The sequence below is a fragment of the Echiichthys vipera genome (genome assembly GCF_963691815.1).
Source record: "Echiichthys vipera genome assembly, chromosome: 2".
NCBI classification, from domain to species: Eukaryota; Metazoa; Chordata; class Actinopteri; order Perciformes; family Trachinidae; genus Echiichthys; species Echiichthys vipera.
The window spans coordinates 10,430,419-10,446,864 of record NC_139827.1 but is presented as its reverse complement, the minus strand read 5'-3'; the positions used below and the strand labels follow the sequence as shown (position 1 = coordinate 10,446,864).

At 41.7% G+C, this 16,446-nt stretch overlaps 1 protein-coding gene across 1 annotated transcript in view; it reads right to left on the bottom strand.

Annotated features, from left to right (window-relative positions):
- lrba (LPS-responsive vesicle trafficking, beach and anchor containing) overlaps window positions 1–16,446 on the bottom strand; it is a 196,666-nt gene that overhangs the window by 43,875 nt on the left and 136,345 nt on the right. The window contains 6 exon segments of the mRNA XM_083933277.1: window positions 1,373–1,492; window positions 2,808–2,948; window positions 8,385–8,497; window positions 8,648–8,763; window positions 11,010–11,112; window positions 11,260–11,377. Coding sequence (XP_083789403.1) covers window positions 1,373–1,492; window positions 2,808–2,948; window positions 8,385–8,497; window positions 8,648–8,763; window positions 11,010–11,112; window positions 11,260–11,377 — 711 coding nt within the window.

Genomic DNA, 16,446 nt, shown 5'->3' with positions numbered 1-16,446 from the left:
ACACACACACACACACACACACACACACACACACACACACACACACACACACACACACACACACACACACACACACACACACACACAAAGCTTGCGGGCTTCGCTCTCCAACACTTAAGCCTGCCTTGCATGGACCATTATGTGCAGTGGCCCCTTTGCTCCGGCCTGGTCAGAGGCCAGCCCCTCTGATCCCCAATCCTGTCCTGTCATGGGTCACTGGAAGGGGCTGTGGCCTCTGGGCTCCTCTGCTACACTTCCACTGTTGCTACCTCTAACCCCTCTGCTCTACTCTCTCCCCCTCTGATGCCTTTGGGCTGAGGCTAGGGGTCAGGGGATTTGGGACTCGAGGTCATGCTAGCGTCACCCAGGCTAGAGACACATTGAATCTGGGTGTTGTAACCTATTATCACCCCTTCTTTACCAGTGGGTTATGAAAACACTGGGACTTTCTGCCCTTTGGCAGTGACAGAGGGCTGCTATCAATGGCTCAAATGCTAAAGCTAAATGATGTACTTAGCATACTAAATTGATACATCTAGTCCCTAATTCCTCTTTTGCCAGGAACATGAATGTGTGCGTCCAAGTGGATAAAGTCGACAGACTCTCATTCAAAATATGCTAAGAATTCAAACTGAACATGAAAACAAAGTGATGTGGTTCAGATTTCTCCTTTATTTGATGTGAGGTTGAGCTCTCATAGTTTGATCCACATTGACAGGTCTAGACTGAGAGAGCAAACGAGGGCTCTTGTTGGGATTTCGCAATCAAGCATTGGCCAGCTACGTGGTAATACAATCCATATGTTTTATCGGCGGGATGTGAGGGGGGTGGTAAATGCAATCAAGCGTCAAAACCCCCAACACCACCGCTGTTCCCCCATCCAGTGACCCAGTGCCAGGAGACCAAGCAAAACCCAGCTTTGACATAGAATGTCTGACTGTAGTCGTAAATGTTTTAGGAGTGCAGTTAAAGTGTGCACAGGGGGTTCGAGGCCTTCAGTATGAGTATGACCTGTGCTGTTGCAGGGCAGATCCAACAGCCCAGCACAGTTTGGGGGCCCAATGGGCAGGGATTCAAGTCGAGCTTATAGCTGGCTGAATCTGAGACAGACGGCTGGGACAGATGAGGATTAGTCCAGCGCTTTGATCAGAAGACCAGGAAGCTTTCATTGCATAGGGACAATGATTGGTAGTGACTGGACATTACTCTTTTGAAACCTTTTCTTCTTTGTCTGTAAGGATGCTGGATGGGGGATTTATCCTCCTGGAGAGCTCAGTCCTTTATCTCTTCTAACTTCTAACCTTCTTACAAGTCAACCAGGGAAGTTTTTCCACATCACGTGCATGCATGCATGCATCAGTGTGTACAGTACCTTAACATCAGATGTATCTCTCTGGCAGTTCCTCCAGGCCCGGGACACTGAGGAGAAGGTGCGGTCAGCATGGTCAAACTTCCCTCCTTGGAAGTTGAGAAAAAACGTGGTGAAAGGTTCCTGTTGATTAGAGAAGAAAATGCTCTAAATCTGAGCTCTGGATTCTGTTGCTGTCATTGGCAACACCTATTGCAATTTTTCTAAAATAGAATCCCTTGGTGTGCAATAAAAACATGCAATAAAAGTGGATGTTGCTTGCGGTTCTAATACAGCATTATGTCAACAGATTGAACAAAAATGTAGTCTTTTTACACTACCTCTAACAAACTGGAATCCAAAAGTGAAATAACAATAATCCCAGTGAACTACTAAAGCCAATACACTCATGCTACTGATGCATTTCTAATCATGTATAATCTTGTTAGGACAGATCAATAGCTGTCGCTCTGACGCAATAGCCCCCAAGTGACATGGACAGAATATGCTGGGCCACAGCTAGAAACTAATACTGTAGCTAGCCAATTAGTTCAGCCTGAAATAACGTATGACTCATTTGTTTAAAAAGTATAAGAGGTTAACCACTTCCTATCTCATTGTTAGGTTAAAACAACAGAATACGCGCACTATAAAATCTCACAAATAAACACAAAATAGAAGAATAGTTCTCAGTTATTGTACAAACAGTTTTCAGTTACTCTCTGAGGTTAAGTTTGATCTTTCAGTGAGAGTTATAAGTGAGGGTTTCTGGTAAAGTGGCTTTAGAGTAAGCCCGCTAATGATGTGCAGGGATCAATGAGGTAACCCCACTGGGAGTCACTGAGACAGTGAGCTACTGGGACAATAACAGGAGAAAACTGCACATTGGAGAAACTTAGTAACCTCCCTCTCCCTTGGGTGCAGTATGAAAAGATTGATGGCATCCATTCAACAAAAGGTACGGAAACAGAGCTCTCCACTGCACAACGTACACTGCATATACTTTTCAAAAACAAATCAAATCACATATAATACCTAGTATTTCTCAAATATTTTTCTTTTCATGGCAGACATTTAATTGCACTTTTTGTTGTTGTTCTGTCATTATATGGCAATATTATGCAGTATAATAAATTATTTGCAGCAATAAATGAGGAGCAATATGCATACGATGCAATATTTAGCATACATGTACTCTCAATTTGATATAAATAAATGCATTTCTAGGAAGCGAGTCCTAATTAAGAAGGAATTAACGACAATATAAAACTCAAAAAGGAATCATATACATAAACAAAATGAAAGGATTGGAAGTCAGTGTAGAAAATGCATTGTCTCATGTCGTAAAATAATTTTTATAACAATGTAATAAAAGCAGCAAATAAGAATGCAGTTAAATATATTAAATTACTTTTTTCTTTTAGAAAATATGTACATGTTTAATAAACACTGCACTTACGATACGCAGTAGCCACATCATAGTGAAGCTGGAGGTGGAATAGTGGGTCCCATAGTGGAACTTGGGCACCTGATCATCCTCCCAGGACTCATATCGGTCTGAAAAGAATGCTGCCCTCTTGGGGTTCAGAGCACCAATGGGCTACGGAGAAATTCAAACACAAAAACATATTTTCAAATGGGTAGAAAAGTGGAAAAAAAAAGAACTGCAACTTCTTTTAACTGCTGCTTGACATGAAAACGGACAAAGAAGAGAAAAATGATAAACACATGGGCCTGATAGCAAAGAAAAAGCAGCAAAGTATTTCTGAAATTTTAGCGTGAATACATTCATGGACCACTCTTTGCAGCATAAAAGTTGCGAGGCAAATGAAGCTGGTAACCTTTGTGCAAATTTAAATGAATATTAGATGATGTTTCCCTTCAGACAGAGATCAATCCTTTCCCACAGAGTGCTTTTTAGAGGCTATGAAACAGAGCCCCTGCAGCTGTAGTCTGTCAGAGAAAACTAATGTGTTCCAATGAAAGAGTGGCTACTAGGAATATCAATAGCAAGGCTGTGGGTTCCTTTAATTTCTTCTTTTATTAATCTCTAACTAATACACTGGTCACTGGCCCTATTTATAGTCTAGAAAAATGGTTAAGTTGCATTAATTTTCCATCGCTCTACAAAACCAATAACCCTGTGCTGCTTGGCTATTATTTAAATACTCATTTATAGAAATCACTTTCAGGCTGGTTCAATTTTTATTAGTCTTCTGCTGGCTGTGCCTCATTCCCTCAAAGCACCCACACACACACATACGTACACACACACGCACACACATACACACACACACACCAGATCAATGGTAATGGAATGATGGCCTTTTGAGAATGAGGACCTAGTAGGGCGTGGATCAATTGGATCTCTTTCATATCATAGGGTGCCTGTCACAGAAAGACACATCCAGGGTCAGGCATTGATATCGATCTGTGCTTTGGCTACTGTTCTGTGTGGGTGTAATGGAGCATGCTTGTGGTAATGCTATTTGTGTGTAGTGGGAGTGATTCACACATGATTTGTACAGAATTGGCTGCTTTTTTGGGTTTGGTGTGTGCATATACGTATTTTGTAGTTATAGTGTGTGCAGATTTACACGGCAGAACACCTCATGCCACCACACACTGTGCAGCTCTGTGTTGACAGTGATACACTGTGGGCTTCCTCAGGGCCACTGGGGGTGGGTGAGTACACACAGTGAATTATACATCAGGCCCATTGGTCTGATTTATAGCCCTAATAACAGTCGGCTCATTAAAAAAAGAAAAGGGAGAGGAGGCATATAAAATAAAAAAAAGACTGAAAGTGCCACAGTGACAGAGCGAGAGGGAGAATTGTGTATGAGTGCATGTGGGGGCTGTTGGTTTGCGTGAGCCCGACATTGTTTACTACTGCAAATTACTGTGGGGCTAGCGCTCTCAGCTTACAGTAGCTACAACAGAGCGGCGGTGACGGGCCCCGTACATCAGAGCAGAGTGCCCGGCAGTGTGCTGATGGAACGCCTTCTGCCGCCCCACCACAGATTGGCCTAATATGTCATGGCAAAGAATAGCGCTCTGATGAGGACTCAGATAAATGAACCAATCTCGTAGTTTTAATTAGACTGGAGAGAAGGCTGTGGAACGGGGATGTGCTGGTGCTTTGAAAATATCAGAGAATTAATCTTGGATTAGTCCTAATCAGTTCTTCATCAGTAGTCGAGAGGTGTTACGGAGCCATTTAAAGATACTGTGAGAAAACTTTCACAAGAAATACTTACAGTTACCAATACTAAAGGGCAGGTAACTCCAAACAAATTGAGATGTTCAGCGCACATTACTGATCAGATTCCTTTTTTTAAACTGATAACTTAAATTTCCTATATAGTGAATTTGTTCCAATAGGTGAACTTAGCCACCCAAATTATCCTCAGGCTGAGAACACAAATGAAATGTGTGTGTGTGTGTATACATAACTGCTGTACGGGACAACACAGATCTTCCTGAGAACTATTATAAGAACATTATCCAGTGCTACTTTGCTTTTAAAACAATAATGGGTCACCGGTGATGAAGTATAATGGCTCACCGACGATTTGAGCATCACTTGGGCTTTGAGTCATAAATCAAAAGAGCCTTTTGAAAAGAGTGTTTATGTATAATGTCCTATTTAAACAGTGAAAATGGTGTGGAGGGCCTGGGGGATAAACATATGGGGCGCGTATGGTGAAATCAATACACCATTAGCTGATGTGGCTGTGAGTAGTAGGTTATAGCACAAAGGTACAGGGAACGCTCAATAAATCCTCACTATTTCTGTTGCTATGTAAATGTAGACTACCTAATCTTTGTTTAGGAGGGTTCTTTTAACTGTTTGTTGTGCTTTGTTAAAAGCTGTACAGCAACAACAATGACAATGCTTTTGCCCACAGTGAAGCTGTATGACCCCATTATCTAATTACAATAATCCTACATCTATCCATATAGGACAAGTGCATTTTTGTGGGGACATGTGTGCAGAATTGGGGTGTATGAAAGGGTAGAGGAGAGTTACAACACTTGCAGTCAGTTCTAGTGTGTGCTTATCGTGGCTACAATGTTATCTCAGGGGTCGACGTTTGATGTCAGGTTGAGGTTAGAGTTTATGATAAGAAAGTCCCTGGGGTCAGAATGGCCCTGCCAGCAGGGAACATAAATTCTGTGTGGCCTCTGTTGTGCCGGGGATGATGACAGTGTGTGACACACACACACACACACACACACACACACACACACACACACATACACACATATACACACACACACACACACACACGTTCATGGCAATTTGGCTTCTCAATGTCACTGGAGGCTCCTCCGATGACCTGTTTCTGTATGAGACAACCAACCAACGTGACATAAGGGGGGGATAAAAGAGATGTGGATGGTGAGAAAGAGGCTGAGAGAGAGAGAGAGAGAGAGAGAGAGAGAGAGAGAAAGAAGAGAGAGAGAGAGAGAGAGAGAGAGAGAGAGAGAGAGAGAGAGAGAGAGAGAGAGAAAGAAAGAGAGAGAGAGAGACAAACAGAAGAAATAATAAAGAGGAAACAAAGGTGAATCTAAGCAAGGTGGTAAATAATGCAGACACAGATATACAGAAAAAAAACAGTGAAGGTCAAAAGACATTAGGATGCAAAGAACAGAAACACGGAGCACAAACGACTGTGGGTGCAGAATCGAGGGGTGGAGTTAATTTGGGGGGCTGTGCAGTGCTGTTTGCCCTTTTCCAGACACTGCAGTCTGCCACGGTCCAGTAGTCATACACTGATATCACATGTGTGTCAACAACATGAATAAAACAGATGTAATAAAGATTGGACCCGCTCCCTCCCCTCTCTCTTTCTATGCTGCCATTCTGCTCTCTGAGGAGAAAAATAAAACACGCAAGGTTGGCAAATGATGTTGTTCTTCTTCTCTTACACTCTCTCCTCCTCTTTCTTTTGCTCTGAGATTGTCTTTCTGTTTTCCCTCCTTTCACCCATCTCCCTTTCATTCACTTAGTCCCCGAGGCTGCGAGGCTTGACTGTGCACAGAGCCTGAGCTGTCCAAACTCCAAGGCAGTGCAAAGGAGTAGAGCGGGAGGAAGGAACGAGCTGGGCTGCACGTTTGTGTGAGTCTGTGTGTGTATGTTTGTGGGGCAAGTACAACTGTCACATTTCAGCCTACTGGGCAACATGAAGCCAGATAAACAGAGGAATTATGCAGCTTCATACAGTGGGAAAAGCTACACTGGGAGGGATAAAAACAGAGGTTAGAGACACATAGGAGCAGGATCAGAAGTGAAAGCAGGACTGGGGAGGACCTAAGACGACAAGGTGGTGACTGTTGGGTTGCTGTATGACAGGACGGCATGAAAAAAAGGAAGTGTGAGTGGATGGTTCATGTGCTTGTAGTAAATGTGCAGTGCTGTTGTATAGCATTGGATTACTGTACCATGAAGATGTTATTTTTTTCCTGAGGTTTAATACATATTAATAAATGTTTGGCTCAATCACACCAGAAATTGCAACATCAAAATTAAAAATTAAATAAATCCACTATTTCAATGGAATTGCTGCTATCAGTGGATATGCTTGCAGAGTCAAACTAAATTTGCATTGAGCTTTTGTGGAGAGTTCAAGTTCATGTGACATCCCAAAAGCTAGGATATTATTAGAAAAATCACTGCACTGCACTGCACTGCACTGCACAACAAAAGTAGACCATTGCTAGACTTTGGATAAAATGTATTGCAACATCATCAGGCAAAAATAAACCTTAAAACTCATTGATGTATTACACACACTGGACTTCCTGAATCTTTAATTGTCTCAACCAAACCTACAGCAACTCACTTACACCCACACAATGGCAGTTTTGGTGCCTCACTGAAATATGTTCCACCAGACGAGTACCTCCACCTTTCCCTTACCCTGCATGAACACTGAATGCTCTCAAGACCTGAACAAATGCCCTCAACTGTAACTCTGAAATGCATTTCCTCCAACGCAACCCATGTCCATTAACACATGCCTTTTTGTTTCCATGGCTGATTTATTCAGTCATTTTAGCTCCAGTAGCTAGACAGTTGCTCAATCATCTCATGCTAAAACTAATCCTCTGTCCTCCCACCGCTGGACAACATTATGCACCACTAATGTTCAGTCTGACGAGGGGAGATGATAAGTGGTAGGGGTAGGTTTTTTAGTTTTTCTTTCTGTATGTGTATGTGTGTAAAAGACAGGGCATCCATGCAAGTAAATAATTACATGTCTACTTACAACATGGGGGAGAATCTTTTAAGCTGTTTCAGCGGTGCAAGTGTGTGTATTTATGTGCCAGGGAGAATCTCAAGGCAGGTTTCATTGTTTTAAGCCCAATCACTTGATGCCTGGAGCTACCAGGGAGTATTACTTCACTTCCTACGGTGTTACAGAAGGTCAAACTTGAAAGAATTCAATTATGAGGTTTGAATTATGGACAGAAAACGATAACTGAACCAGAAAATGGGGGTCAGAAAGAGAGAACACATGCAGTCAAAATCTGCATTGACTGCAGCAAAAGCAGCGCTGCCTCAACTAACACAAGCCAACAAGTAATCATACAGAGTATCTGCAATTTTGGCAAGTATGTCACAGTATTAACCCACTTTTATTCGACATATATTTGCAAATAAATTAAACTGAACAACCACTGGATTTAAATTTGCCAAGAGAGAAGATGAGGAATAATGCCAAAGATACATACAATTTGTGTAAAAAGTGTAACTTAGTGTGAGTGCGTTTAAACTTGCAGTAAGACCCAAACAACCCACTATAAGGACAGAGCTACATCTTTGTAAAGATAATCAGCAACCAGTGATTAAAGAACTGGTTCACTAAACTATGATCAATGGCAATTACACGTGACTAAATAGATTTTAACTACACTGCACACACATGCACACACCCAGATATTTCCTCTGTGCCCTCCCTCTCTTTGGGATTTAGAAATAAAAAAGACGAGTAAAAGGGGAGAAGAGGATCTGCCTTGAGTGTTGCACCTTAGACAGATCTCTGAAGTTGCTGGGCAGAGTGAGGTCAAGTTCTTCTGAGTCGTAGTTGGTGATAACCCATGGGAAGACCGGGTACTGGTTTAGGTCATTATAGGTCCGACCTGGCGGAAGAAAAGCATGTGACATAGAGAAAGTGAAAAATCATTGTATCAAGGACTTAAAACACAAGCTCAAAAGGATTTCTGTGTGCATTTCCGCTACTGGCAGATAATATGCCATTACATCACACAGGTGTTGGGTGGTGTCCTCACCAGAGATGGTGTTGAGAAAGATGAGGTAATCAAAGTTGGATATCTCACGGCGTTGCCAGCGCTGGGTCATGTTAGATGCCTTGAATAGCTGCTTTGGTGTGGCCAGAGAGATACGTCTACAAAGAGAAGAAAAAATGATTTTAAAACAGTCAGACACTCAAGCGTGTGTTGGTGAGAATGGACAAATAGTGGGAAGTAGTGCAGAGACAAAGTCGGTCACCATATCACAAGAACAGCAATTAGCAGACTGAGAAAAAGCCTTGGGCTTATTAGACTTTTGCAATACAAATGTCATTATATGAAAAATCTTTTTGAGTTTACAGTCTTGCTAATTAAGAACACACACACACACACACACACACACACACACACACACACACACACACACACACACACACACACACACACACACACACACACACACACACACACACACACACACACACACACACACACACACACACACACACACACACACACACACACACACACACACACACACACACACACACACACACACACCCACACCCACCCACCCCAGGGCATGATGTATGCAGTAGGACAAAAGCAAATGACCCCCAAACCAATTAAAACAAAGGAAAATGATGGAATTAATCACTGTCAGGGTGTGAGATTATAGTCATTAGGCCTCTCAAAGGTGAAAATAAGACTCTCTAAATAAGATTGAACTACAAAGACACACTATTTTTTATATTCTGTATTGTCACCAAGCAATAATGTGCATTTTGTGCTTTTATCTCTTGTAGATCACATCACAATTAAATGTAAGTAGGGGGAGAAAAGACAGAAGGTGCTTGATACTGGCAACATGTTAAAAGCAGTAGGATTACTGTATATCCAATTATGAGCAACGATATTAAAAGGTTGTGGCACTCTGGGCATTAGATCATTTGTGCTATGTTGGCTGTATGAGCTGGTGTGCGTGCACTGAGCTTCCCTTCACAGCTGTCCTCAGGTCAAAGAGGCAAGGTGTAACCTGGCCTGCGTACTAGCTTGATTAATGAGCCCAACACAAACGCACACAAATTCTCTCACCCTAGCTCTGCGTGTGTGTTATATACACACACTTCCTACATCCGCACTGACTCATTACTAGTACTTCCTTACTCAGACACTGTTACAGTTACTATGTTGAGCATATTTGTTTTCCAATACTGATTTACTTTGTATATGGGGTTTTCGATTAGAACATGTTTAATGCTATAATGTTCAAAAACACATTTGTTTTGTCACATTGACTGTCTGGATAAACTTGTATTCACCCTCTGTCCAAAACACTGTGTTTTAGCGCCTGTCTCTTTAAGATCCCCTTCTAAAAAGCCCAGTCTGCTCGGATTTTTCAACATTTCTAGATCTTCTGCATCTAAGCTCTCTGCGTTTCTGCACCGTCATTGCAGCTGGGGAATGACTGTAACTGCACTTTTTTATCTATATATCGTATAGTTCATCATGACATCACAACTATACAGAAGTCCTGACGGCTCTGTAGACTGTGCATTTGTCTGCGGATTGATCAATTGTATACTATACTTATAGAAACATACTTGTGCAATTTTATGCAAATATGTACTTGAGGTTTCTTCTTTTTTTTCCTTGTCCAAATCAGGATAGAGGGTGTCATATGCTGTATTTAATGTTAACTTGTAATGTTGGTCCATATAAATGAAAATTACTTGACAATTACACTTTTTTCACCATTTCATGTATCAAACTCAAAGGTTTAGCTGGTAGCATCACATAGTGTCAAGACTTCCTGGGCACTACTTTCATTTCTCTTAGCTTCTATAGGACCTTATACTGGGAATACACATGCCAGCAGCAGGGTTGGGCTTGGTTTCGGCACTACCCAGACACAGAGCAGACATGATGTGAGGGAGGGCGATGGAAGGGGTGTGCCCTGCAGGCTTACAAGCAACTATTTGCTTCACACTGATGGAAATAAATAAATGAACTGGACTGTGTTTGTGTGAAGCCAATTATGTTTGGGAGGAGGGTGAGGAGGGAGAGTGGGAGGGGCAGACAAATCAGCGACCAAACCCCTGTGTGCATTTGACAGCGAGAAAAAGGGAGGGAGAAAATTCAGTTTGGAGACAAAAACCTCAATTTTTTCTCCCTCTCCTTTTCTCGCTGTCACATGCACACAGGGGTTTGGTCAAGTAACAACAATGTGAAAGCTTTCCAATCCAATTTCACTCCCTTGAACCACCACTGTCTTACGATAACTTTTAATATCCAGATCTTGTCAAATGTAGTGCTGCATGTGTGTGACACACAAGTCTGCAGAGAATGTTTAGATTTAACTAAAAAATAATAATTTTATTTGCTTAGCTGTGCGTCTCACCTGGTCTGTGGAAGGCCAAAGTTCGTGCCCACGCCGACACGAGGAAGACTGTGGACCACCTTCTTGACAGTGGCTGCATCTGGGAAGTTGAACATGACTGCCGCTGCAGAGAGTCACAGAGAAACATTTACTTATTATATCAAGGGTTATCTTCTCCTGTCTTTAGTATCATTCACCAAGAATATATAAATCCATCAGGTTGGCATTAAAAACAATAAATGGTTACATAATGGTAATTATCAGGTCTTACTTCTGTTGGCCATGGAGATTTCCAGTGCAGTATTTTGCAGTAGGTAGCGTCTGGAAAAGATGGCACGGATCTCGGTGAACAGCCATTTTCCATGAAGACCTTCTGTATAGGCTAGAATCTGAGAGACATTGCAGGAAAAGAGACAAAAGGGAAAGGGATTATCAAAATGAAAAATAAAGAAAGTAAATTTAAAAAAATAAAGAGACAGCAGAAGAACATAAGAGACCAGGGAAAAGGCAGGGAAGGGCAGAAGAGCAGATAGAAAGCTCAGTTAGTTCATTTTTCACACAGTGATGGCACGATGGCCTGAACAGCACGATTAATGACTTATATTGATCAGCCTCAATGAAAAAGAGATCCCTTCAGCAAGAGAATGGGTGCTATTCAGCAGGAAGGAGTGAAGGAAATGTTTAGTTCACTAAAAGATAATCCATATTACAGCATACAGGTGACTAGGAAGATCAGACAAACAATTAATATATATATAAGAAACAAACATTATGATATATAATAATGGTTTAATATGACATAAGGATAAGAGATGATTTTATGCTAAACATCTGATTAGACTATTTTCTGTATTTCCATGGAGGTAACTGACACAGGGGTCAAACAATGTTATGTTAGCTAGCTCCAGATTTAATAAATGCTTCAATGAGCTGAGCTTAATCTGTCGCCATGGAGATTGCGGTAGCTGTCAGAGTGACTTGTCCTGATGCCTGACAGAAGCAGATACTTGGCCCTGCCCCTGCGATTCATACTCCTACTAATCCAGCATTTAGATTTGGCACTAACCTACTTGGCACTGCTTTGTTAACGAGGCTCTTGTTTCAACCTCTGCTTTGAGTTTCAAAGGCATCTGCTGAAAAGGGACACTTTAGGTTGTCACAGCTTGGTTCAGAGGCTGTGTTATTAATCAAAAATATTCAAATGTGAGCCAGCAAGCTCGGACTAGTGTTAAGTTAAAGGAGCTCATTAAAGGCAGGGGACAGCAGAGGAGACCAGATGAGGCCTTTGCCAGCCAGCTGAGGACAGCCTCTCCCTCGCTGCCTCTACGAGGATCCGCCTGCATCACAGAGTCACTTGAAAGTCTCTGGAGTTCAATTAAATGTGGATTAGTGGCTTGGAGAAGCTGGCTGCTGGGGCTGCAACAACCAGCCTCCTATCTTCCTTAACAGGGGCTCAAGATGACTATAGCAGTCACCGTCAGCCTGTAGACAATCCCATCGCAATGATAGTGCAACACTCACAAGAGTAAACAACACAATTTTTCATCATCAAGGAAAAAGTTTTTTATAAGGTAAATGATTTTGCGAGAAGAATATACATCAGATATTTAACAAAATACTTTCATTCAATTTGCAGAGTGAATAATAGTAAAAAGCACAAAGAGATACATACTAGTTAATTTAGCAATTTAATGAACATTCTCTAGTATTTGACAACACGCATAGTATAGGTCTTTTTTTAGATATGGTCATACTGTAAGATTTTAATTTTTAATTTTTCTTTATGTGACACACAGGAATTGAGCTTTAGATGTTTGCAAACAAATTTTCCACATATCATAGGATTGTTATACTGGAAGACTGCATGGAAGACTGATACGGTTTAACAGTCTATATAAAGAGACAGTTAAGGACATAACAAATCACCGCTTCTCATATACCCTTTACAGTCTTATTGTGAGTTGAGACAGTTGGATTTTGATGACAAACTGCTGCGGCACTTGATTTGTTTTCTCTATTGACAGACATGATAGCTATCAGATTACCATCTCAAGAACCTCACAGAAATCCCAGTGCACATCATCACCTACCAATGCAATTTAAATGCTATTTTATGATAAATTATTCTATAAAACAGCTTCTCTGCTCCTATTTGATCAAAAATGAAATCCCTGTTTTCAGGTGTATTATGAGTGACTGCTTGGAGGGTAACCTTTCACCTCCAAAAGGGAGTGGTTGACTCATTTCATCCTCTGGAGTACACTCATAGACCTGGCGATGGATGTCAGGAGGATGCCCAGGGCTGAAGTGATAAAGTTGCTGTCTCTGATTCCACAGATATATATGACAGTAGCGGAGGCAGCCAGATATCATATTTGTCCCTGGACCGATGAATCTCCTGGAACGCTGTAAATAGCCCTCTATGTTCCCAAGATCATTGTCCCTATCTGCGGCGCCCTTTCCCTTGCAGATGAAAAAGCTGAGTGGGTGACAAGGAGCGTGACAAACTATCCGTGCTGTAGTGCTTTCGCCGTTCTGACCACGTCTGGACAAATTACAACGACGTGGAGGTTATTGTCCGAGCTGGAGTTATGGCTGCACCAGCTTCCTCTGTGATAAATAACAGTAATGGCGGAACTGGATAAGTCAGGCTCAAAGAGAGGAAAATGCTACAGAAGCAGAAGAAATGCCGCAGAAACCAGACTATGCAAGGTTCTGCGTTACATTTACATTTTACTTTCTGAACAAAAACAAGTTGTTTACATTTAAAAATGATAAAAATAAAATGATTAAGGTTGAGAAGAGAACAGAAGGGAACATAAAAACAATCAGGACCTTCTATGTCAACATGATTGGTTGAATATAAAGCACAGTTTTATTGATGTTTCATTTCAAGTGGAACATTATCCATGGATTCAGGTCTGGTGTGTCCCGAGATCAATTTCAAAGCGTCACGCGAGAGAACACAGCCAAACAGAAAACAAAGGAACTAGTCTTGATTGCAATGCTTTCTCTCCGTCTCTCCCTCCTCCTCTTTCAACCTGTTTGTGCGCCGGGCTGCTGCTCATTTCTGAAGCACTGTCGTTTGTCTTTGTCAGGTGCCCAAAAGACTACGGAATGAAGAGGGACACTTGAAGAGGGGCCGGATGGCTGTGGCTGCGGTGTGCGCACACACATGCTCGCACACACGCACACACACACACAGCTGAATCTCGCAGACAGTCCTTGCCAGTGAACCCTCTCCATCACCCTTTCTGACACAAACCCAGTCTCATTTACCAACCACTGCCTCTTCAGACACATGGGTAAAGTTAAGTGGAGGAACATGGCGACACAGATGATACTTAATTCAAACTGCACTGAATTAGTGGAGAGTTAGAAGAGCAACAGACCAACTATCAGCTGTGTGGTTCAAGATAGATGAGGCTCTCAACTACCTTTGCTGTTGCCACTCTGAGCGTGTGTGTGTGTGTGTGTGTGTGTGTGTGTTTTTGGGCTGATAAGACACTTCAGTTGAAGGGGAACTAAGCTACTGCCAATTACCAATAAAGCAAATCCTTATTTGTCATAAAATATGAAAAAGAGTATAATTTTAACACCAATAGTATTGTTTTTCTGAAAGAAATGCTTAAAGTTACACATACCTGTACAGTGTTTAAAAAGTGGTGTATAGGTTATGCATATTTGTGTGTTCAGATTTAATGTGCTGTACATCCTTGAAGGAAAATGAGGAGATTGAAGTTCAATTTGTTGCCTGTTATTAAGCATTTCCGCATGGTTGCCTCAGTTAAAGGATAATGGATGAGGGATTTATTATTACCTTTTGGTCAAATGAAGTGGTGTGGGAGATAAGGTGATGAAATTAATGAGCGGGAGGAAGAGAGGTAATCCATCAACATCAAAATGGAGACGAGGGACAAGCGGTATAGGGAGAACTTGATAGAATTCATTTAAAAAAAAATCGTGGACTTATCAGCATGTAGAGTTGCTTATTGCTTTTTCATTTCCCAAAAGCTGTTTACGTCCACACTTCTCGACACCCACGTCTCCAAACGTCACAAAAAGACTTCTACATGCTAACAATGGACTGAGGGTGCAGGTTATTCTATTAATTAAACAAGACTCCCTTATCTTTTCTTCAAAAGTCACAAATACAATGTAAACCACTGCATAAAGCTACATCAGCGCCATGGCTATTTGTGACTCTTCCTCGCTTGACTGACCACAGAATCAAGCCATCTACAATAACCGGAGTTTCAGTGGAGCGAGACGCTGCCGGTGCTTTTACTGCAATGGCAAATGAGAAAGAAATAAAAGACAAACACAGGCTGACATTTAAGGGCTTCTTGACACTCTCACCAGGTGCATTCATAAACAAACTACAGTTTACATATCTTATAATTCTCCTCTTGCTATTCTTTACCCATATTCTTGCCCCCCCCCTCGCCTCAACCTCCACCACCCTCTGTTCCACACTAGTAAACAAGGCCTTGTCACCCCCCATCAGTAAATGAGTTCATCGGACTAACGAGCAAGCAAAGGGTCCCGACACACTAACAAGGGTCTGTTGGCTGCCTGTGCTTCTGGACCAATCAGGACCCTCATCACCGTTGACACAAAGCCTCCAAGAGCCCTCTGGAGCCAATTAAGACAGATTTTGCTTTTGAGATTGAGTGATAGCCAGAAAAAAGATAGGAGGAGGGAGTGGGAAGGACAGAAAGTACTGTACAGGGGAGAGGGACAGAAATATGCAACATTTTTTTACTATAAAGATTTCTTCTTTTGATCAAAAACAGGTAGCATATGTATGGTTGGTGTTACGAGGCTGAACTCGGGGTGAAATACGCAAGTCATTCAAGAGGAAAAAAATACTCTCTCACTGTAAGAACCTGGAATCATATGACTTGAAGACACTGCAGCCACATGACTCTACTTTCACACTCCAGTAGTTATCCAGTAGCCTTTGTGCTTACACAAGAATATGATTTAACCAACTGGCCTCTACACCATCCCTGTCGAGTCATGTGCTCCATGTTGAACTATAGGAGCAGTGTAGCTGGGCAAGCAGTGAAAATAGAAAATACTGCATAAAAAAGGTATAAAAGTGATACACTCGACTGTAGACCAATAAACAATCAGGTTGCCAAAGTCACTTCTTTGATAAATTAGTTTGATGTTTTGGGAAATACATTTATTCTTTTTGTTGCCCAGTTAGATGAGATTGATACAGACTCTCATATCTATTCCTGGAAACCCATCCAAGAAAAAGTCCTGCACACAACCCCCCAGCAAAATCATAATTTGGTATGGATTAAAAAAGACATAGCTTAATATAGGTTAATTTGTGAGATGTAGAGGTGGTGCTTAGCATATTTTGTTACCTTTAAACAGAGCCGGGCCAGCAGTTTCTCCCCGTTTCCAGTCTTTATGCTAAGCTAAGTGGCTGTAGCTTTATACT